The sequence below is a fragment of the Heteronotia binoei genome, chromosome 2 (genome assembly GCF_032191835.1).
Source record: "Heteronotia binoei isolate CCM8104 ecotype False Entrance Well chromosome 2, APGP_CSIRO_Hbin_v1, whole genome shotgun sequence".
Taxonomy (NCBI): domain Eukaryota; kingdom Metazoa; phylum Chordata; class Lepidosauria; order Squamata; family Gekkonidae; genus Heteronotia; species Heteronotia binoei.
The window spans coordinates 28,959,633-28,983,938 of NC_083224.1; the positions used below are offsets into that span (position 1 = coordinate 28,959,633).

The following is a 24,306-nucleotide window of genomic DNA, read 5'->3' on the forward strand; positions in this document are numbered from 1 at the left end:
ACTAGATGGACCATTGGTCTTATCCAGCAGTGCTCTTCTGATGTTCTTATGAAAGCCTCAGCCTCAATGTCCTGTTGTTGGACCTCCAGAGGAAATGGTTGGCCACTGGTTAGCCACTGGGATAGGATGCTGAATTAGATGGATTGCTGGTCTGAATCAGCAGGGCTCTTCTTATGTTCTAATCTGGAAGAAGAAGAAATTGGATTTGGATCCCGCTCTATACTCTGAATCCCAGCGTCTCAAAGTAGTCACAATCTCCTTTACTTCCCCTCCTCCCACAACAGACATCCTGTGAGGTAGGTGGGGCTGAGAGAGCTCTTACAGCAGCTGCCCTTTCAATGACAACTCTACAAGAGCTATAGCTGACCCAAGGCCATTCCAGCAGCTGCAAGTGGAGGAGCGGGGAATCAAACCCGGAATCAAACCTGGGAGAGCCGGTTTGGTGTAGTGGTTAAGTGTGCGGACTCTTATCTGGGAGAAACGAGTTTGATACCCCACTCTTCCACTTGCACCTGCTGGGATGGCCGTGGGTCAGTCATAGCTCTGGCAGAGGTTGTCCTTGAAAGGGCGGCTGCTGTGAGAGTCCTCTCAGCTCCACCCACTCTACAGGGTGTCCGTTGTGGGGGAGGGAGATAAAGGAGATTGTGAGCTGCTCTGAGACTGAGATTCGGGGTGGAGGGCGGGATATAAATCCAATATCTTCTTCTTCTCCCAGATAAGAGTCCACTCACTTAACCGCTACACCAAACTGGCTCTCAGTTTGCAATTACAGTTTTTAATGGCTAATAGGATTTTTAAACAAACGGAGAAAGCAGACCAAGCTTCTAGGCGTTTGGAGAAACCCCCAGCGACCTTTGGAAGGATGCTTCCACTCTGACTAGTTATTTGGCTCTGGAAAGCAACCAAGCAGGGGAAACTTTGGAAAGACAAAGAGATCAATGCAGACCCGACAGCCAAGTTTCAGAGTACTTGATCTGCTGTAAAGGAAAAGTAGGATTGATGTGCAGCGTGTGGAGGGGACCCGAATAAATCAATAGTTCCCACTTTACGGAAAATGAAGATGACTGGAGAGCCACCAGATTTCATCTTACTTTTTGTTGAAAAATTAATACGCAGCCATCGATTGGTCAACTGACCATATTTTGAGTGAGGTTTTAAAAAGGTCTGGAGAGTTCACATTTCTAGGACCTCTGGAGAGGGTCAGTAGAAAGGGCTTGTAGAAAGAAGTCCTTTCCTTCATCCAGGCTGACTATTCAGGCTTCAGCAGACTTTGTGGATACTTCCACATCTCCGTCTTGATGCTGAACGGAGAAGACCATGGCGAACAATTCAGCCTGTGGATTAATTTTCAGATTAGGTCTCACTCTTTCCTTGATAGCAGGTAAGACATTTCCACTTCTACCTTAATTCTCAGAAGTATGGTCAATGGAGCAAAATTAATTCCGTTATCTCAGGGGGCTTCAGTCAGGAATGCCACTGGCACTCCTCAACTTTAAATTCAAGGGACACGATCCAGCCAAAGTGAAGGCCTTTTATTTTTATGGATGTGCATTTGCTTAGAATCATAGAGTTGGAAGGGACCTCCAGGATCATCTAGTCCAACCCCCTGCACAATGCAGGAAACTCACAAATACCTCCCCCTAAATTCACAGGATCTTCATTGTGGTCAGATGGCCATCTAGTCTCTGTTTAAAAACCTCCAAGGAAGGAGAGCCCGCCACCTCCTGAGGAAGCCTGTTCCACTGAGAAACTGCTGTAACGGTCAGAAAGTTCTTCCTTATGTTGAGCCAGAAACTCTTTTGATTTAAAGGTCTCCCATGTAAATCAGCAAGATTCCAAACATATTTCAGTTAGACTGGATTGTGGCCGTTACATAAAACGACTTATCTACTAGATTGCAGTTATTGCACGTTTTGTTATGCAATAAAGAGTAGCCACCCCTGCAATAAAACAATTGCAACGGGCTGTCAGAATGGGCTATCCAAACAAGCGTATTGATGCTGTGACTACTATTCTGCTTCTCAAATACCAGTGTACAGTGATTTAGGAGCTGTGGCATCCACTGTTTTCAAACATTTTGTTGCTATCTGATATATATGAATGCTCAAGTGTTCCAAAGTGGCCTATTCCAAGTTTTCAATTGGACCTGGAAGAGTAATATAGGAACGAGGAAACAGTAGACTGTGAGCCATAGGTTGTAGGTTGACTGCCAGGTTTGACTTGATATATTAACCAACATTAATACTTTTGGGGTTGCAGTCTTTCCCATTTAAAGTGCTAAACTCATGTTGACTCCAATGGGATTTCTGCAGCCAAGCTGTGTAGTAGACTGCGACTGGTGCTATCACTACTTTCCGTGGTTTCCGATCCCAAAAAAGGCTTAGACCACCCAAATGTTTCTGCATATGAACTCCGACCTAAAACAGGATCTCATTAGTTTCCATTGTAGTGGTGTTTGTTTCCAAATAGATGTTTAGGAAAGGCATGTTGGTTCCATCTACTTCAACGTGGCTAAGCTTAGTTAAGTCCCGATACACATGATTTAAACAGACAAGAATCATAAATGCAGATCAGGAATGGAATTTTCCCCAAGTCAAATTGTCTCGTTGTTTTATTTACTGTCCTTCATTTATTGCTGCCTTTCCACCAGAGATGCCCAAAGCCATGTTCTCATTTAAGACCCAATTGTCTCCATATAAATTCATAAAATTACAAACCAACTAAAACAACATAGCAGGGCTATACCTGTTCTATTTGTTATATATTTAGACCTGAATTATACAGCTTGCTGTGGGGAGTGCACACAGCCTTTTGCAGGATGGGAATGGACTGCATAGTCTTTTTGACCTGCTTATTAAGATGATCTAGCTCTAAGTTATTTAAGCCCTTATCAAGCTCTGGTTAGTAGGTTGATCAAGCACTGGTAAAAGTGCAGAAGTAAAAGTACAGAAGAGAGCCAGTTTGGTGTAGTGGTTAAGTGCATGGACTCTTATCTGGGAGAACCGGGATTGATTCCCCACTCCTCCACTTGCAGCTGCTGGAATGGCCTTGGGTCAGCCATAGCTCCCAGAGTTTTCCTTAAAAGGGCAGATTCTGGGAGAGCTCTCTCAGCCTCACCTATCTCATAGAGTGTTTGTTGTGGGGGAGGAAGGTAAAGGAGATTGTGAGCCGCTCTGAGACTCTGAGATTCAGAGTGAAGGAAAGGAAAGGTCCCTGTGCAAGCACCAGTAGTTTCCGACTCTGGGGTGACGTTGCTTTCACAACGTTTTCATGGCGGACTTTTTACGGGGTGGTTTGCCATTGCCTTTCCCAGTCATCTACATTTCCCCCCCCCAGCAAGCTGGGTACTCATTTTGCCAACCTTGGAAGGATGGAAGGCTGAGTCAACCTCGAGCTGGCTACCTGAAAACCCAGCTTCCACTGGGGATCGAACTCAGGTCATGAGCAGAGTTTAGAACTGCAGTACTGCAGCTTTAACACTCTGCGACACGGGGCTCTTTCAGAGCGAATGGAGGGATACAAATCCAATTTATTCTTCTTCTTTTGAAAAGAGCAACTAAAACGATTAAGGGGATGGAACACCTTCCCTATGAAGAAAAGTTAAAGAGGTTAGGGCTGTTTAGTTGGATAAATTATGGTTGAGGTGTGACATGACAGAGGTTTACAACATTATGCATGGAACAGAGAAGGTAGAGAAAGAAGTACTGTTCATGGGCACTCAATGAAATTAATGAGCAGTAAGCTTAGAACAGAGAAAAGGAAGTACTTCTACACCCAAAGAGTAAATTGCTGCAGGAAGTGGTGGTCGCTACAGGCATAGACAGCTTCAAGAACGGATTGGATAAAGCAGAGGTTGATCAGTGGTGATTAGCCACAAGATATAGATGGAACACTGTCTGGGGCAGTGATGCTCTGTATTCTTGGTGCTTGAAGGCAACAGTTGGAGGGCATCTGGAATTCTGCTCCCACTGGGGGACCTCCTGATGACACCTTTTTGTTGGCCACTGTGTAACAGTGTTGGACTGGAGGGGCCATTGGCTTGATCCAACATGGTTTCTTTTATGTTCTTATGTTCTTAACCTGGATGGCCTGGACTAGCCTAATTTCATCAGCTCTTATAAGGTAACCAGGGCTGGCATTCATACCTGGATGACAGACCACTCAGGAATACCAGGGTTGAATTTGCAATGCAGTGGCCAGCGACGGCAAACAACCTCTGTCCATCTCTTACCTTGAAAACCCTAAGGGGTCATCATAAGTCAACTGCAACTTGACACTCCTTGTAATTAATAATAATAATAATAATAATGGCTTGAATTCAGCAGGAGCTCACAGGAGCACAGCTCCTCATCCTCTAGCCAGGTCTCTCCCTGCTGCACACAGGCAAATAAGATATGCTACTGAGCTCCTGCGCCTTTTTTTCTACCAAATGACCCCTGATAATAATAATAATATTCCATCAAGCAATAATAATAATAGTGTTGTTGTTGTTGTTGATGATGTTGATAATTAAGGCAATCATCTTCTTTTGCATGTGCTGCATATGCAATAATTGAATAATGGTAGTAGCAATTCTATAGTGTGCAAAGCAATTCAACTAAATTATTTTAGGGTGATTAAAGAAGTCCATTCTCTGTTAGAATTGTGCATTTTTAATCCATTTTTGTTGCAAACTGTGATTTTTGCATTCAGGGCAGTGAATTTTTGTTATGTACTTATTTTAAAAGTAGTGTTATTTGCATCTTTTAAAATATGTTAAATATTTCTCCTTCCAAAATAAAGGGGCCCAAAATGGCTAACAACAAAGGTTTAAAACAATGAGACAAGAATATATCTGAAAACACAGAAAGTCATGATATAAATCTATTATTAGAATGTTAATACACCAGTGAGCCTTCCTGAGGAACTGCTTCTCTACCATCTAACATTGATGAACAAGAGTTATTGCGGAAGACTCAGCATGGGTTCTGTAAGGGAAGATCTTGCCTCATTAACCTGTTACATATCTTTGAGGGGGTGAACAAACATGTGAACAAAGGGGACCCGATAGATATTGTTTACCTTGACTTCCAGAAAGCTTTTGATAAAGTTCCTCATCAAAGGCTCCTTAGTAAGCTCAAGAGTCATGGAGTAAAAGGACAGGTCCTCTTGTGGATCAAAAACTGGCTAATTAATAGGAAGCAGAGAGTGAGTATAAATGGGCAGTCTTCGCAGCGGAGGATGGTAAGCAGTGGAGTGCCGCAGGGCTCAGTACTGGGTCCCATGCTCTTTAACTTGTTCATAAATGATTTGGAGTTGGGAGTAAGCAGTGAAGTGGCCAAGTTTGCGGATGACACTAAATTGTTCAGGGTGGTAAGAACCAGAGAGGATTGTGAGGAACTCCAAAAGGATCTGTTGAGGCTGGGTGAGTGGGCGTCAACGTGGCAGATGAGGTTTAATGTGGCCAAGTGCAAAGTAATGCACATTGGGGCCAAGAATCCCAGCTGCAAATACAAGTTGATGGGGTGTGAACTGGCAGAGACTGACCAAGAGAGAGATCTTGGGGTCATGGTAGATAACTCACTGAAAATGTCAAGACAGTGTGCGATTGCAATAAAAAAGGCCAATGCCATGCTCGGTATTATTAGGAAGGGAATTGAAAACAAATCAGCCAGTATCATAATGCCCCTGTATAAATCGATGGTGCGGTCTCATTTGGAATACTGTGTGCAATTCTGGTCACCGCACCTCAAAAAGGATATTATAGCATTGGAAAAAGTGCAGAAAAGGGCAACTAGAATGATTAAAGGTTTGGAACACTTTCCCTATGAAGAAAGGTTAAAACACTTGGGGCTCTTTAGCTTGGAGAAATGTCAACTGCGGGGAGACATGATAGAGGTTTACAAGATTTTGCATGGGATGGAGAAGGTAGAGAAAGAAGTACTTTTCTCCCTTTCTCACAATATAAGAACTCGTAGGCATTCAATGAAATTGCTGAGCAGTCGGGTTAGAATGGATAAAAGGAGGTACTTCTTCACCCAAAGGGTGATTAACTTGTGGAATTCACTGCCACAGGCGGTGGTGGCGGCTACAATCCCCTCTTGAAGCTGGCTATGCTTGTAGGAGAGTTACACTGTTCTAAATAGATTGTACTCAGTGGACTTTGAAGGGTGTAACTCTGTTTAGGATGGCGACAGTGATTCACGCAGCGGTCACCTTGAGACTGGATTACTGTAATGCCCTCTACATGGGGCTGCCTTTGTGCCGAACCCAGAAACTGCAGCTAGTGCAGAACCCGGCTGCCAGACTGTTGCTGGGGCTCCCAAAGTGGGAGCACATACAGCCGGGGCTGCGTGAACTGCACTGGCTACCAGTTATATACCAGATTCGTTACAAAGTGCTGGTTATTACCTTTAAAGCCCTATATGGCCGAGGACCTGCCTACCTTAGGGACCATCTCTCCCCATATGAACCCCAGAGAGCACTGAGGTCAGCAGGGAAGAACCTGCTGACTATCCCCGGGCCAAAGGAGGTAAGACTCCAGAGTACCCATACTCGGGCTTTCTCTGTTATGGCCCCACAGCTGTGGAATCAGCTCCCAGAAGAAATGCGGGCCCTGCGGGACTTTGAACAGTTCCGCAGGGCCTGCAAAACCATCTTGTTCCAAACGGCCTTCACCAGCTGAAACTACTAAACTACCAAGTAAACTTGCCAGCGAATATAGCACTAAATGTACTAATGTTTTCTAGAATTTTAATGGATTTTAATTAATTGTAGTTAAACGTTATTTATTGTATAATGTATGTATCGAGTTCTTTGCTGTTAGCCGCCCTGAGCAGCTTGGTCGGGGAGGGCGGGATACAAATAAAATGTGACTGACTGACTGACTGACTGATTGGGCATTCTTAAAGAGGACCTGGCAGCATTGGTCCAGTGGTTTCTCCTTTTATGCACGTATATAAGTGCCATCACATGGCATCCACACTAAAGCAATCCCAGAAAAGGGCTTTTAAGGCAAGGGAGAAGCAGATGTGGGTTGCCATTGCCTTACTCTGCAGAATTTTTCTTGGTGGTTTCCCTTCCAAATACTGACCCTGCCTAGCTTCTCCCAACAAAGGGCTTTCAAAGAAAGGGAGAAGCAGAGGTGGTTGGCCATTGCCTTCCTCTGCATAGTATTCCTTGGTGGCCTCCCATCCAAGTACCAACCCTGCTTAGCTGCTGATGATCTGACAAGATTTGGCTTTCTTTCTTTCTTTCTTTCTTTCTTTCTTTCTTTCTTTCTTTCTTTCTTTCTTTCTTTCTTTCTTTCTCTTTCTTTCTTTCTTTCTTTCTTTCCCTACTCTTCCACTTGCAGCTGCTGGAATGGCCTTGGGTTAGCCCAGGGGTGGCCAAACTGTGGCTCGGGAGCCACATGCAGCTCTTTCATGCATATTGTGCAGCTCTTGAAGCCCCCACTGCCCCATCATTTGGCTCAGAGAAGGCATTTCTCTCTTTAAAGCACTTCTCCAAGCTAAGCCAGCTGGGTCTTGGAGAACATACCGTAGTTAAAGTTGCTTTCTTTCCTCCTCCCCCCATTTATGTTCCTTCCTTCCTTCCTTCCTTCCTTCCTTCCTTCCTTCCTTCCTTCCTTCCTTCCTTCCTTCCTTCCTTCCTTCCTTCCTTCCTTCCTTCCTTCCTTCCTTCCTTCCTTCCTTCCTCCCTCCCTCCCTCCCTCCCTCTTTCCCTTCCTTCCTTCCTTCCTTCCTTCCTTCCTTCCTTCCTTCCTTCCTTTTCAACTCTGTATTTCCATTTCCTTTTAAAATATTTGTTGTTAGCTTTTATCTTTTGGTTTTAAAATTCTTAATAAAAACTTTTTTTTAAAGAAAAGGTGAAATTCTATGCCCATTTTATAGGGAGGAAATATAGGTTAGGAGTTCAGAAATTTGTAGCAGCTAAGCCAAATAAACTATTTTCTTTAGGGTTGGAAGTATATCAGTGCTATATTTACTAAACCAAGGGATATATTATACTGATGTATTTAAGAATTTCTTGTGTTTTACGTTCTTTTAAAACAGTGTCTGGCTCTTTCCACAGCTATAGGCTTCAGATATAATGGGCTCTCTGTGATCTATCTCCTCTTCCTGCTGCTTCTGCCACTGTGCCCAAAACCTACCCCTGTCACAATGAAAGGTAGGCAAAGCACTACATGTCATAAAGTTTAATTCTGCAAATGGTATTGTCAGTGTTTAATTCCCCAACACAGTACCAATTCCGTTAACTGGTGTATGCACAATTTTTTTTTTTTTTAAATTCAGATGCATATGTGAATCTGTAGCAGTAAAATAAAACAAAAGCCTAGTGGCACCAGAAGCTAACAGGATTTATTCCCCAACAAGTTTTTTTTTAGTAGGGGTACTACTTACTTGCTACTACACAACAGTAGTAATAATGTCAGCAATATGTGAGCACCAAAGCAATAATAGCAGCGATGGTAAACGATACCTGGATGATCAGTTTATAGTTTTGTAAATTGTTATATTGGTTTTTTGTTACATTGTTGTAAATTGTTATATTGGTTGGTATTATTATTATTATTATTTTATATTGTCTTGTTTTTAAACTGAATTGTTGTTTTAAAATGTTGTTAGCCACCCTCACCCCTAAGGGGAGGGCAGGATACAAATCTGATTAAATAAATAAAACGGAGGAACTCCTGTTCCACACCCATTGCCTACCACAACTTGAGTGAAAAATGGAAGGAATGCTGTCCCACAACATCGACACATCATTTCTGGCTATGTGATGTCACTGCATTATAGGATGCACAAGGATTCCCTGAAACTCTATGATTTTTATTAAAGAATTTAGGGGAAATCCTAGAGCATCCTGTGACATGCAGCTGAAAATGATGGTGTGGTATCCTGGGCCATTTTTTTTTTTAATCTAGTCTCCATGCCTCACTCTTCTAGGTGTTCCCAGCCAAGACCTGGTAACTTTATTTGTTAGTCAGAGCTGACTTCATCAGATGCATGAAATGTACAACCATTGGGCCATTGCATTTCTGTTAACAACAGAAACACTCTGAGTGAATTGATTATTCTTTGAATTGAACTTTGCTTTAAACTGCTCTAAATCTCCACTCTCCCACTTATTTCTTTTGGAGGTAAAAGCGAGATTTTATTTATTTATATCCCGCCCTCCCCTATCGGGCTCAGGATGGCTTGATTTCAGAAATTGTTGTTCTGGCTCTCTGTGCTACCCTGAATCTCCTTTGAGGAGGGTAGGTTATAAACATGAGGAATTAATTTAGGCTGAGCTTCTCAAATTATAGACTTTTGCCCTCTTCTTTTCTTTTTTTTAAAAAAACAAGGCATATTGACATACTTGAGGAAAAAAAACCTTCACTGTTGTTTTTTTCCCCAGGGTCTACCAGACTTCTGCTTTGGGGAATCACCTATACTAGCTTCACTTTCATTGTGGTACAAGTGGCTTTTCAAATTGCTTTCCACTACCACCCACCTGATGGTAACTTTGGTTTAATATCTAACTTTACACCATTTTACCTAGAGTAAAAAATGTGTTCTCACTGTAAACCATAATGTTTGAGAGGCCTGAATTTAGACAGCGCATTGAAAAGAGTTTGGCATTTTCCCTAGGATATATTCAGAGATTGTTTCCTGGCATCTTCAGAGGATGGACAGGGCTTTTTTTTGTAGCAGGAACTCCTTTGCATATTAGGCCACACACCCCTGATGTAGCCAATCCTGCAAGAGCTTACAGGGTTCTTAGTGAAAGGCCTACTATAAGCTCTTGGGAGGATTGGCTACATTAGGGGGGGGGGGCGTGTAGCCTAATATGCAAAGGAGTTCCTACTACAAAAAAAGCCCTGATGGACATTATGGGATCACATTCCTACTGAGGTCCCTTCCTTTCCTACCTGCTGCCTAAACTCCACCTCCAGTTTTCCACAAACTTCTCAGCCCAGACTTGGCAACCTTATTCTTTCCTCTTCCTTCCTTTACAATTAAACAAGCAGGCAAACAAACCAACTAAGTGCGGCCATCTCCCAAGACTGTCCTTTGCAAAAATGGGTGCCTTTGCATCCACATTTGGAAAAGAAAATGGGTATTCATTTCCACTATCTCAATCCATAAGGCAAATACTGAATTACAAAGGATTTTGTCTCCCTCCCTGATGTTGACAGAGCAATTTCAGCTGCTGCCAGAATACAAAATGCAGAACTGTGCCCTGAATGCCCATGCAAATTTTTACTTTGATATCTTTAAGCGCAGTACCACGCCATGCAGATAAGAGGGTTGCCAGCTCTGGATTGGGAAATTCCTGGATATTTAAGGGACAACCCATGGAGGGTGGAGTTTGGGAGGGGAGGGACCTCAGCAGGGTATCATACCATACAGTCCACCCTCCAAAGAAGCCATTGGCTCCACAGGAACTGATTTCTGTAGTCTGGAGATCAGTTGTAAGTCTGGGAAATCTCCAGGTCACAACCCTGTGAACTAAACCCAGTGCTTCTCTTGGCTAAACTGGTAACTGACAGTTGACTTTCTCTTGTTATTATATCTGCTTTCTTACCCTGAGCCTTGCTTTAAACGGGCCTAAATCTCCACTACCCCACTTTTTTCTTATGAAGATAAAAGCGAGATTGTTGTTCCCTTTTTCAAACTCAATGACTTGGCAACAGTGATCCATGCTACGGTCACCTCGAGGTTGGATTACTGTAATGCCCTGTACATGGGGCTGCCCTTGTCCCAAATCCGGAGGCTTCAACTAGTGCAGAATGCTGCAGCCAGGTTGTTAGTGGGGCTTCCTTCACGGGAACACATTCAACCTGTGTTGAAAGTGCTGAACTGGTTACCTATTGCTTACTGGATTTGCTTCAAGGTGTTGGTTATTCCCTTTAAAGTCCTATATGGCCAGGGACCTGCATACCTTTCCCCACATGTACGCCAGAGAGCACTTCGGTCAGGGTCACAGAATTTGTGCTTGATCCCCAGCATCAATGAGGCCAGGCTCAAGATGACCAAAGCCGGAGCCTTTTCTGTTGTGGCTCCTGCCTGGTGGAATGAGCTGCCGGAGGTTAGGGTCCTGTGAGAGCTTCCACAGTTCCACAGGGCCTGTAAAACGGTGCTCTTCCGCCAGGCATTCCGAATCAAAATCGATAACAGGAAAGCAGAAATTAATCCACTTGGCGCACCTATTGTGACTGGGTATCTTTTTCTAATAGGACATCTAGCAGAAGTACTTGAATAATAAAATTTTAACACCAATGTAGTTGGTAGTATTTGCCATCATCAATACATCAATATGTTTTAATGCGAGATCAAATAGCACCTACCGTTGTTTTATGCCGGGGTGGCCAATGGTAGCTTTCCAGATGTTTTTGCCTACAACTCCCATCATCCCCAGCCAGCATGGCCAATGGCTGGGGCTGATGGGAGTTGTAGGCAAAAACATCTGGAGAGCTACCGTTGGCCACCCCTGTTTTATGCAATTGTTTTATATGTTTTTATTTATGATGTACTTGTATTTTTATCTTTTGACTATTAATATTGGTCTTATGACCTCCTAATGTGAGCTGCCCTGAGCCTGCTTCGGCGGGGATGGCGGGATACAAGTCAAATAAATAAATAAATACATCAGCATGATAGACCTTATGTATACAGGCCTGTTCAGTATTGATTTGCAAAATTCTGGTTTTGGGGCAGAGCTAGGGATGGAATGAAAAGGAAGGTTTCCAGCAAAGACATAAGACTGCCCATTCAAAGACAGAGAGATGGAAAGTCAGATAACGTCTGTTTCTTTTGAATAGATTCCTTATGGGAGAAAGTACTGTGCCATTTTGGTTTCCTAAGGTGAGATACCAATTTTATTGTTGTGGTTCAATACAGATTTGTTTTTTTTTTAAAGGAAAAGTATCCTCGAAACCTCACTGCTGCCTAACTGAACACATCCTGATTGACTCCCAAAACTAGTTACTCAAGACCATAAAAGGAAAATAAGGCTGGGCCCACAAACTGTTTGATATTGCTGCAGCTGTGCTCTGGCAGACAGTCACCAATGGGTTCTCCTGTGCAGACAAGGCAATCCAGTTACATATGGTTGCTACAGTGGAATGATAGGTACTCCAACAGACAAAGAACACCCCACACCGTGTGTGTGTGTGTGTGTGTGTGTGTGTGTGTGAGAGAGAGAGAGAGAGAGAGAGAGAGAGAGAGAGAGAGAGAGAGAGAGAGAGAGAGAGAGAGAGATCCTACATCTAGGGTTGTCAAGCTCCAGATGGTGGCTGGAGATCTGCTGGGATTACAACTGATTTCCAGGCAACAGAGATCAGTTCAGCTAGAGAAAATGGCCAGTTTGGAAGGTGGACTCTATGGCATTCTACCCCACTGAAGTCCCTCCCCAAACCCTGCTCTCCACCCTCAAAATCTTCAGGTATTTCCCAGTCTGGAGCAGGCAACCTCACTGCCAGCTGATTGTTCCATTTGCCCCTTTGTCTAGGGTTGCCTGGTCTGTGTTGGAAAATTCCTGGAGACTTTGGGGATGAAGCCAAGAGAGGGTGGGGTTTGGGGTCAGGAGGGGCCTCAGCATGGTACAATGCCATAGAGTCCACCCTTGAAAGCAGTCGTTTTCTCCAGGGGAGCTGATCTTTGCCAGCTGGAGATCAATTGCAAAAGTGGGATATCTCCAGGCCCCACCTGGAGGCTGGCAACCCTGCCTCTGTCAGTTTCTTTCAGTGTCTAAACTGTTCTCTCTCTCTCTCACACACACACACACACACCCCTACCTGTCCCCACCTTTTAGCTAGGAGATGCTCGCCTTTTACAAGCCCTGATGGGTAATGGGCAATGGGGAGGAGGCATCTAGAATCACAATGTATTATTCCTTTTGTTCTGCAGAACAGACCATAATTAGAAGTACTCAGAATCCAAGGGAATTTAACAATATATGGCTTCTTTCAGGTTAACTAGAGTGAGGCACTGTACTCCAAAATAGTTCCACGGGAGTTCATTGTTTTTAGTGAAATTTGTTTCTTTGTTGAAAGCTTTTCAGCACATGAAGCTGCCATTTACAGAGTCAGACTGTTGGTCTATCTTGGTCAGTACTGCTTAATTGGAATGATAGTATCTCCTTAGATACAGGAAAGTGTATTCCTTCCTGGGGCCGGACTCAACCCCAAATACTTTTTCCCGCCAAAATTTTCCACCTGCCCCACTGCACTAGGGTTCCCAATGAGAAGTTTAAAAGGTTTAAGGGGAGAAAGTCTGGGCCTGAATATAAATCCACCCAAAACTGGATTGTTGATGATGAGGTACACTGACAGGAATAACATGGTTTGCTTTTGAAAATGAACAAGAACGAAATTTATTCAGGAAGACACATATTCACATATTTGAATACTGGAATACTTGACTTAAGGAAGAGGTAGCATAGTATATTGATGTGTGTTTTATCTATTTTTATGTATTTTACTGTATAAATTATTAATGTATTTTAAACTGATCTACTGTTAGCCTTCTGTGTTGTAAGCCGCCCTGAGCCCGCCTTGGTGGGGTAGGGCGGGATATAAATCGAACAAAATAAATAAAATATAGCAAAGTTTTGAGGTAAATATAACAAAATTTTGAGTCTAGTCGTACCTTTAAGACCAATAAAGTTTAATTCAGGGTATTAGCTTTCATGTGCATGCACATGAAAGCTTATACCCAGTTCATACTCAGAAATTAGACTTTGTTGGTCTCAGAGGTGCCACTAGACTTAAATGTTGTTCTGTTGCTTCAGACCAACATGGCTACCTACCTGAATTTATTTTCTTTGAGGTAAATATTAAAACTTAAGAGTTGTAGGGTGTTAGGTTTCAAACCATTTGTTCCTCAGGAAAAACACTTCCTCAAGCAGGTTTATAACATAGACCCAGGAAACCCTGCCAGTGTACTGGAACACCTAAGTTACCCAGTGGGCAGCCTGTTGCTCTCCTGATGCTTCAACTGCAATGGAGTAAGCACACCACAAACAGAATGGCCTTTTAACTTACAGGGAAATTTCCTGATGGGCCACTGCCCTAAGATTATAGGATGGGGGAGACTTAGCAGTAGTATGTGTGAAAAGGATCTAGGGGTCCTAGTGGATCATGTGCTGAACATGAGTCAACAGTGTGATGCGGTGGCTAAAAAGGCAAATGCAGTTTTGGGCTGTATCAACAGTAGTGTCCAGATCATGTGATGTGATGGTATCGCTTTACTCTGCTCTGGTAAGACCTCACCTGGAGTACTGTGTTCAGTTTTGGGCACCACATTTTAAGAAGGATATAGACAAGCTGGGACGGGTCCAGAGGAGGGTGACGAAGATGGTGAGGGGTCTGGAGACCAAGTCCTATGAGGAAAGGTTGAAGGAGCCGGGGATGTTTAACCTGGAGAGGAGATGGCTGAGAGGTGATATGATCACCATCTTCAAGTACTTGAAGGGCTGTCATATAGAGGATGGTGTGGAATTGTTTTCTGTGGCCCCCGAAGGTAGGACCAGAACCAGTGGGTTGAAATTAAATCAAAAGAGTTTCCGGCTCAACATTAGGAAGAACTTCCTGACCGTTAGAGCAGTTCCTCAGTGGAACAGGCTTCCTTGGGAGGTGGTGGGCTCTCCTTCCTTGGAGGTTTTTAAACAGAGGCTAGATGACCATCTGACAGAAATGACGATCCTGTGAATTTAGGGGGAGGTGTTTGTGAGTTTCCTGCATTGTGCACGGGTTGGATTAGATGACCCTAGAGGTCCCTTCCAACTCTATGATTCTATGATTCTAAGGGCTTCTTGTAACCAAGCCCTGGTAACTCTTATTGTGACTTAGGGGTATGGCTGCCAAGCCCTTGGTGAGGAAAGGAGATTCTCTGCCTCAAGCTCCTGTTGCACCCTCCCCCAACAGTGTTAGGGCACAATATTTTTTAAAAAAACAACCCAGTACTATCACCAGTATGACAATGTACTTTTTGAGAAAACCCTGAACTGGTGGCTGGTAGCTCTGGGCATCATGACCAACTCTGTGGTTTTACCATAGAGTTTTTGGCAATTCCCATAGCTACCTGCCATCATGGGCAACTCATGGGAATCATGGGCAACTCTATGATTTTACCACAGATTTTTTGACAATTCCTAGAGCTACCTGCCATCACTTCCAGGGTTTCCCTGGAAATGATATCATCAAGCTGCCAATGCCACCCTTCCACAATGTCACTGTGCCCAACTCTCCCATCAGCTTCCAGGCTTAGCCTGCCAACCCTAATCAGGAGCCGCTTTGCCCAGACCATTCATTGGTAATCTATGTCAGCTCACCAATGGTTTCCTCCTGCACTGTTGCTATTTTGTGGGATGAGGTAAAAAGTGAGACAGTGTCCATTGTCGGTGCCACTAAGTTTGATGGCTCCTGAAGTGCTGGCTCACATTACCACAGGAGCTGCACCACAGGTCTTGTTCCAGGGCCATTTTCATTTCCCAGTCCACTCCTGAAGCAGACGCTTATGTTGCTATAGCTACAGCAGCATTCAATACAGTGCACATAGGACAAGACCAAGGGCCTGCGCCCTACTAGACTGTAAAATCTTAACACCTCAAGATGCTAACATGTCTTCTCTTCTGTAGATTTAGCAGTCTCGATGTTGGCAGCATCATACGGCTTTTGGCTCCCGACATTGGAATGTTCCTTACCGGCCTCATAGTCACACGGCTTTGTAAAAGGATGGTGAGGCACCACAATCGGAAAGCCCAGCTCAGTTCTGGGATCCAAAATCTGTCTGTCTGTGATGATGAAAAGGAGGACAAAGCAGAAACGGTGAGTGATGTAAATGTGTAATTGGTTCCTTTGGCTCTAGTGATGGCTTTCTAATGTGTGATATTACACAAGGACTGGAAAGGGGAAAGGACATGTGCTTTCCTACGTCTCTTACAACTAGACATGCAGTGGGAATGCTTGTTACCTGTTGTAAGCTGTACCAGGAAAGCATGTGCAATACAGTTGCCAAGTTCCAGTTGGGAACTGGAGTTTTCCTGGAGTTACAACTGACTACACAGATCATTTTCCCCTGAAGAAAATGGCTGCTTGACATTATTTATTTTAGTATATTTTTATTCTGCCTATTCCCCGTAGGTCTCAGGGCGGACATTCGATGAAATTGCTGAGCAGACAGGTTAAAACGGATAAAAGGAAGTACTTCTTCACCCAAAGGGTGATTAACATGTGGAATTCACTGCCACAGGAGGTGGTGGCGGCCACAAGCATGGCCACCTTCAAGAGGGGGTTAGATAAAAATATGGAGCAGAGGTCCATCAGTGGCTATTAGCCACAGTGTGTATGTGTGTGTATATATATATATATATTTGGCCGCTGTGTGACACAGAATGTTGGACTGGATGGGCCATTGGCCTGATCTAACATGGCTTCTCTTATGTTCTTATGTTCTATAACATATGATAAAACAATAAAATACAATAAGAACATTTTATAAACAAACAACTCAACAGCATTATCCCCCACTTAAGTCCTTCCTCTTCTCTCCCCAAATTCCTACCTTCTCAGGGTCCTTACCTGAATCTTCTGAAGTTTTCCAACCCAAAGTTGCAAATACTTTATCATTAATCAGTAGCATTGGCCTCTAGGCTTTTATACTGGTTTAGTTACCATTGCTTCCCTCAAAAAATTCTGAAGATTGTTCGGTTAAGGGATGGATAATTCTATAAGAAAACTGGATTCCTGATGTGAGATGAATAATTATTAAACTATGTAAGCTAGGGAGATAGCAGTACCATTTTAAGCAGAATTATACCCTTCAAACCTATTGGCTTCATTAGAGAATGGCATAAATTCTACTTTGGGTTGGAATGGCAACATTGCAAGACAAGTAGGCTTGCTGGTGTGCTTAATTTTAAATTTGGTTAGACATATGTTGTCCTGACCTGCATGGGCAGGCGAATCTGATCTCATTGGATCTCAGAAGCGAAGCAGGGCCAGCCCTAGTGAGGTTATGGACGGAAGCTTAGGCTCTGCTGCACAGAGGTAGGCAGGGTTGCCAGCCTCCAGGTGGGCCTAGAGATCTCCCACTTTTACAACTGATCTCCAGTTGGCAGAGATCAGCTCCCCGGGAGAAAACGGGAAATTTGAAGGGTGAACTCTGTGGCATTGTACCATGCTGAGCCCCCTTCCCTCCCCAAACCCTGCCCTCTCCTGGATCCATCCCTGAAATCTCCAAGTATTTTCCAATACAGACCTGGCAACACTAGAGGTTTGAATGTTTCTTGCCTTGAAAACCCAATGGAGTTGTATCAAGTTGGCTGCAGCTTGGCAACACAAGTCCCTCTGCCGCTGTGGAGGAGCATGTGCCATGATGATGTCACCTGGAAGTGATGTCACCACACCAAGAACATTGCGCTAGGGGTGCACTAGAATTTGCGGTAAAACTCTATGGTACAATAGAGTTTTTAGTGTGAGTCCTAGAGCGTCCCAGGTGCAATGACGTCACTTCCAGGTAATGTCATTGTGCAGGGGACGGCGTGCACTGACAGGGCTTTTGGGGGGTGGGGATCCCTGCCAGTGGGTTCGGGCCCTCCCAGTTGGAGGATCCCCTGTCCCCACAGGAGCTTGGCAGCCCCACTTTCTACCATCTGTGTGATTCTTTGTCACAGAAACACACTCCTCAAAACTGTGAGGCTCTTTCATTGATGTCACTTCCTGGCCTTCAGCCATTACACTGCATTACTTCTTCAGGATCTCCCCAGGCCTCAGAATAGGCTTCCCAACCCTCCCGCTCTGGCGGGAGTCCCCTGGGTTTGCAGCCTCATATCCCGGTCTTCAAGAAGTGGGAAGCGGGGGGGTGGGGGGTGGAGGGGGGGGGAGAACATACCTGTAGGCTTCATTATAGAGCTCCTGAGCCGTTTGTAAAATGTCTGCCCCTTTAAGGCTGGGCAGGGAGCAGGAAGGGCTTGGGAGAACAGCCCCGCCCTTTCTTTTGCTTTCACTTTCACAGCAAGAGTTCTCCGGAAGAAGATCTGGTAAGTCTGTGTGTGTGTGTGTGTGTGTGTGTGTGTGAGAGGGAGGGGGCAGGGGATTCCCTGGTTTGGAGGCCCTCCCCCCTTTTAGAAAGCGTGGGGGGGGGAGGGAAATGTCTACTGGGCATTCTATTATTCCCTATGGAGAACGATTCCCATAGGGAATTCATCCGTTGGTATTGGGGGCTCTGGGGGGGGGGCTATTTTTTGAGGTAGAGGCACCAAATTTTTAGTATAACATCTAGTGCCTCTCCCCAAAATACCCCCCAAGTTTCAAAACGATTGGACCAGAGGGTCCAATTCTATGAGCCCCAAAAGATGGTGCCCCTATACTTCATTATTTCCTATGGAAGAAAGGAATTTTAAAAGGTGTGCTGTCCCTTTAAATGTGATGGCCAGAACTCCCTTGGAGTTCAATTATGCTTGTCACATCCTTGTTCTTGGCTCCACCCCCAATGTCTCCTGGCTCCACCCCCAAAGTCTCCTGGCTCCACCCCCAAAGTCCCCAGATTTTTCTTTAATTGGACTTGGCAACCCTACCTCAGAATTGGAAAAGAGGGGATGCAGAGATACGCTGCTGAAAACCTCCCTCTCTTGGGGCAATGTTCCTGCAAGGTACAGCACTCTCTTCCTTTCTAGTCCTTTCTGGATTGGTCATGTTTGGTCCATGATTGGTCATTTGTGCTTCCTTCTTGCCCCCATCAATCAGCCCCAGCCCCACCCTCTAGCCTAGGGTTGTGTCACACAGCAGGGGGCCAGGAAGGCCTGCTACTGGCTGCCACCACTCTGGTAATGGTCTGTAAGGGAGGGCCCAGAGCACCTAACCACCCTTGTATCTAAACTTTTTTCCATGACCAAGGAGACATGAGGACCCAGGCAGTTAAGCAGCAACAACAGTTTATTTACAGTGCTCAAACAAGAAGTGGGTAATAAAACATTTAGTGCAACAGTGAAATAAGAAAACAGTAAAGGTGGGTATAAATAAATAAAAATCTTGATGTGTCTGACTAGACGTTCCTTGCCTCTGTTGTCAAAACTCACCCCTTGGGTAAGAGATCTCTCCTGCTGCCTTCTATCTCACAGCCTTTTCCAGAGAGAACAAACCTCCTTTCCAGCCAGGCCTATTTATGCTTTCCTCCCAGGTCCCATCCCTTTTGGGCTAGTTTTCCTTCCAAAACTTCTTCACCCAATCAGAGGGAAAGCAGAGATCCAGGGAGATGTAGGTCCCTGTATCTACTTTTAGGCAGGTTTTTCCCTGACCTCTAGGTCACACTAGGCCTCAGATCAGACAGATTGCCAACCTTCAGGTGGTGTAGGGTTGCCTACTGCAGGTTTGGAAATACCCGAAGTTATGGGGAGTGGAGACTAATGAGGGCAGGATTTGGGGAGGGGAGGGATTTCAGTGACATATAAGTTCACCCTCGAACGCAGCCATTTTCTCCACAGGAACTGATTTTGGTTATCTGAAGATCAACTGTAATAATAGTGGGAGCTCTCCAGGTGCTACCTGGAGGTTGGCAACCCTATCTACCCAATCGTAATATTGAAATTATTATGGCCCATAGCAGTATTCATCGTCAGCAATCCATCTACAATCTATTACCATAACAGAATGCTTATTGCATTGTGTTGCAAACCACATATTATCCATACCTTATGTCAAAATTCAAGCAGAGCATGGATATTTGTTTTGGAATCCACTAAGCCTGATTTTATGCATGTTTACACACAGGCGCCAAGTCTAATGTCTCTGGGCCTGCTACAGATTTGCGACCTGGGGCACCCCAGTCCTATTCACTACACAGAGGCAGACAATGGCAAACCACTTCTATTCATCTCTTACCTCTACAACCCTACAGGGCTGCCATAAATTAGCTCCCACTTGACGGTACTTGCCAACCAGAAGTGAACCGGCCTGCTGTCTCAAAGACTTTATAAATGGCACTGACCTGAACAGATCAGGCTAGCCCAGTCTTGTCAGATCTTGGGAACTAAGCAGAGTCAGCCCTGGTTACTATTTGAATGGGAGACCACCAAGGAATCCCAGAGTTGCTACGCAGAAGCCGACAACTGCAAACCACCTCTGAATGGCTCTTGCATTGAAAACCCAATGAGGTCACCATAAGAGGACCAGAAATTGATGGCAAAACAACAACAACAAACCCCTTTGAGAGTTCAAAAGAAATACACTTGGTGGCCTTGACAGACCAGCGTTCAAAACACAGCCATAGGCTCCGTACCAAAAGCACTCATCCATGCTTAGCGTGACTGATTCTGCAACATTCCTTCCTTAGAAGAAGTCAGGCTTCACTGTAAATGTACAATAAGGGGGGGTGGGATATTTTCCTTCTTTTATGGCTCTTACTTTAAATAGGATGAGATCACTGGAACAAATTTTCACACACTAGCCAGGCCATAGAGTTTATTTAGGATATTGATAAGACAAACCAATGTGTTGTGGCTAATTTCCCCCCAATAAAGTCTTTGTAGTTAATACCCTATTTGGGAAACAGCATCCTTCCCTTAAGGCAAGTGGAACAAAATCCGATGTGCTGTTGAATTGGCTTTGCTCTTCAATGTCATGAGGTCTGACCCTTGTGTAATTGGTTCCACGTTCACAGGAATCTGAAGCAGAAACCGATGATTCGGATGATGAAGGGGAGGACAGTTTACTGGAAAAGGAGCATCGAGAGAAAGATCCTGACTCTGGCCAATCAAGTTTATTCCAGAAAATCACACTTTTCCTAGTAGGCTTGAAGATCCTCTTCGGAGGGGTGCGAGATACGGCTAGCAAGGTGGTGGCCACGGTTCTATTAGGCTTAGCAGGTAAAAACAAAAATGCTTCCCAGGATTGGTTCATGCATGTATATTTGTGACTTAGGACTTAAGGGTTAGTTTGCCTGTGTGAACGAGTCCTATAGAACGAACAGCACGGAACTTTCATATCTTCTCAAATGGCTTGTTTTTATGTGAAATTGGTTCACACACACCAGCCTGAGGCCAGCCAGTTGAGTTTCATGGCAAACTGGGGTTTGAATTTGGTCACATGAAGCTGCCTTTGAGACAGATCATTGGGTTGACTTGGCTTTGCTCTGTCAGGCTTGGTATTGTCTATTCTGACTGGTAGTGACTCCCTAGGCTGCCGGGTAGGGTCTTTCTCATCATTTGCTTCTAACTAGATCAGAAGTCCCTGCCATTTTTGAGCCTGCACAAACTTTTGGAATTCTGACATGGCATGGTGGGTGCAGACACAAAATGGCTGCCACAAAATGGCTACCACAGGAGGTAGACCCAGTCACAAAATGATTGCTGCAGCTTAACTTCAGTCACACAGCGAAGGTCCTTATGCCATGGTGGCAGCTGCTGCCAAAGCAACATTTTGGAAGAATCTGCACAGCCAAGCAAATCACCAGTAGTCCATCAGAAGACTTGCTGGACAAAAGCCCTATCTGGCACCATCCACATCCTAAAAACTCTTGGTGGGGCACCAAAATAAGTAGCAGGTGCCCACGGTCACTACATTGGGGAGTCCAGAGCAAGAGGTGTTGTGGATTGGATTCAGGATTTTCTGCATGCAAAGACATCCCAATTTCTGGGTCAGACTTTCCCTCCACCATTACCACCTCAGTTTTGTTGGGATTGCATTTTGACGTTAACCCTCAAACATCCCAAAAAATGCTTCCAGGAACCAGTCTACATTTTCCACAGCTTCCCTGGGATCTGCTGGATGCACAAGATAGAATTGAGCATCATCCGCATATTGGTGGCAAACTCAGCTGTTCCCTGGCATGATAGTTTTCTATTCACATGGAATGTTGCTGTGTTTTATTGAGGGGAGCATTCAGGCACACAACTGCTCACGTGTAGTCTGAAGTCTTATGGTTCAGAGTCAGTTACTGTTAGATTATGCTAATTGCCAGGGGGGTTGGTAGAAAAAGCCCAGCAGGAACTCATTTGCATATTAGGCCACACCCCCTGACACCAAGCCAGTTGAGCTGCGTACCTGTGCATTCCTGCTCAAAAAAACCCCTGCTATTGCATTAATTGGGATTGATTAAAAAACAAAGAATTGTGACCAGCATATAAATGAAAGGTTTGACATGTATGCTTAGCCTGACCACTGCACTTCTTGTTTGGTCTTTTTCTGTTTTGGTCAGGCATAATCCTGCCCTCTGTGACGTCTGCGGTTTATTTCTTCCTCTTCATGGGCTTGTGCTCGTGGTGGTCTTGCCATCGTCCAATCAGCCCCTTCATCTTCAATAGCTTGTGTGTGATGATTGCAATATTCAATGCGGGCCATTTAACTGTCCTGTATCTGTACCAGCTGCCAGTCATTCAGGGCCAGATTCCTGCTGAAGACCTGTACGCCAGGTAAAAAGCTCTTGCTTGTATCCTGGAAACACTGCTGCGTAAATGGAATCTAGTACTAGGGTTTGTTTCCTGGCTGAAAAACAGAAATAGCGTCTGAATTATGGAGAAAGGTTTAAAAAGAGTCACCAAGGGTGCAGTTGGACGTACCATTAGTTGCGACACAGCTCCGTCTCGCTGACGGATTAAATGTGTTCGTTCAGACATCCACATCTGGCAATCGAGCGTCATCCAGGGTCATTCTGACTTGCTGCAGATCAGTGCCGCATTAATTTGACAGCGCAGAAAATCCGGCCCTTTTTCAAAACAGCGGCACAAAATCGGCTTTTTCCTGTTTGGACAGCTCACGCGTGATACTGCCCCTTGGAATGTTTACCGCCCCTCCCACCTTTTTTAAAAAAAAAAGCCCCAGCAGACATGCGCATTACCAGATCATCCTGGAATCTGAGGTGACGCTTCTGCTTCTCCAATCAACACAGGATCGGAAGGGGGGGGGACGTTATCTCACTCTTCAGGACAGGAAAAAAAAATTCTTTTTTTTTCGATGTGGAGGATTTCCAGATATCATTGTCACTGCCAATTTCTAGGAAATTAATTCCTGGCAGTTTCCTGGTTTGAATCCGCAATGTTAATTGCGGAAATTTTACCCCTTTTCCCCTGCCTCTGAAGCATTGTTTGATTACCCACCTCCAAACAGTTGGGTGCATGTTCAATGGACCCCCCCCTCCCAGAAATCAACATCTGATCACACATGCTCCAAGAAAAGAGCATGATAGTTTTGGATGTGTGATCGCTCAACAACAGAATGAATGGCATTCTTGGATGCTCGTCTGAACAGCCCTGCATCGAATCAATATTCAGCTGTTCAAATTTGAGCGCTACACACCCGCTTTTAATGTGAGGTGTGGCCACACCCCAAGACAAAATATTTTACGATGTGAAATAGTCTGGCACAAGCTAGGAGCCTGTAAAGAATCATTGGGTGGGTGGGAGGGCTGGTTCCAGGTTCTGTGGGGCCCTGGGCATAGAATACCCAGATGCTCTCCCCTTCCTCCTCTGGGTATCCTCTAAGAAAGTTAAGTCAAGCGGCTCTTTCTCCATTTTGTCCTTCTCCAGGCTGTTGGGCATTGTTCCGCTTATTAAGGTCAACATCAGTGTACCCTGGAAGCTTCAAGTTCATTCTCAACTAAGCTGGCCGATGGCTTTGAATCCTTTAATGCTTCTTGTGCTCTACTATACATTGGTCATGATGCTCCAGCAATGGGCGCTGCCTGCAAAGGTAAGGGATGCATTAAAGACCAATCCGCACATTAAACTCTTGAAGCTCTGCCTGCAACATGATATAAACTTCAGGTTGATGGAATGGATTCTGGGCAATATGCAGCCCTTCCCATTTGTCATTGTTCATCTGTCTAAGTAGCAACAGTATATCAACTTGGAAAACACTGTAGATGAGCATAATATATTTTTATTTATTTAGTTATTATATTATATTTATATCCCACCCTCCCCTATCGGGCTCAGGGTGGCTAACAACAGTCAAAACTCATAAGAGTAATTTTTTTACAGTAAAATCATAAAAATTCATTGAAACATCTCAACATGTATAGTTTTAGTCCCTAGATGGCGTTGTTACTAATTCTTGCTTAGCGCTGTTTGCTGTAATGTCATTAGATGTTATTAGGTGCCTTGTGTTTCTGTCTAGGGTTGGGATAGATATTGATGCGGTGGGGTGGTGAAGTACTGGATGCCTCCAGTAGATATTAAAAGCCTGTTTAAACAGTACTGTCTTTCAGGCCCTGCAGAATTGTGGTAAGTCCCACAAGGCCCTGATGTTTTCAGGGCAAGCATTCCAGAGGGTAGGGGCCACCACCGAAAAGGCTCTTAGCCTAGCGGTGGACAGCTGAACATCCTTTAGCCTGGGGATCATTA

At 44.5% G+C, this 24,306-nt stretch overlaps 1 protein-coding gene across 1 annotated transcript in view; it reads left to right on the top strand.

Annotated features, from left to right (window-relative positions):
* The first annotated feature begins 1,298 nt into the window (after positions 1 to 1,298).
* The window catches only part of LOC132567283 (piezo-type mechanosensitive ion channel component 2-like), a 105,412-nt gene continuing 82,404 nt past the window's right edge, over positions 1,299 to 24,306 (top strand). Inside the window, exons 1-5 of the mRNA XM_060232969.1 lie at positions 1,299 to 1,381; positions 15,607 to 15,796; positions 20,628 to 20,832; positions 22,164 to 22,377; positions 23,491 to 23,653. Of these exons, the coding sequence (XP_060088952.1) occupies positions 1,299 to 1,381; positions 15,607 to 15,796; positions 20,628 to 20,832; positions 22,164 to 22,377; positions 23,491 to 23,653 (855 nt within the window). The remainder of the gene's footprint in view (positions 1,382 to 15,606; positions 15,797 to 20,627; positions 20,833 to 22,163; positions 22,378 to 23,490; positions 23,654 to 24,306) is intronic.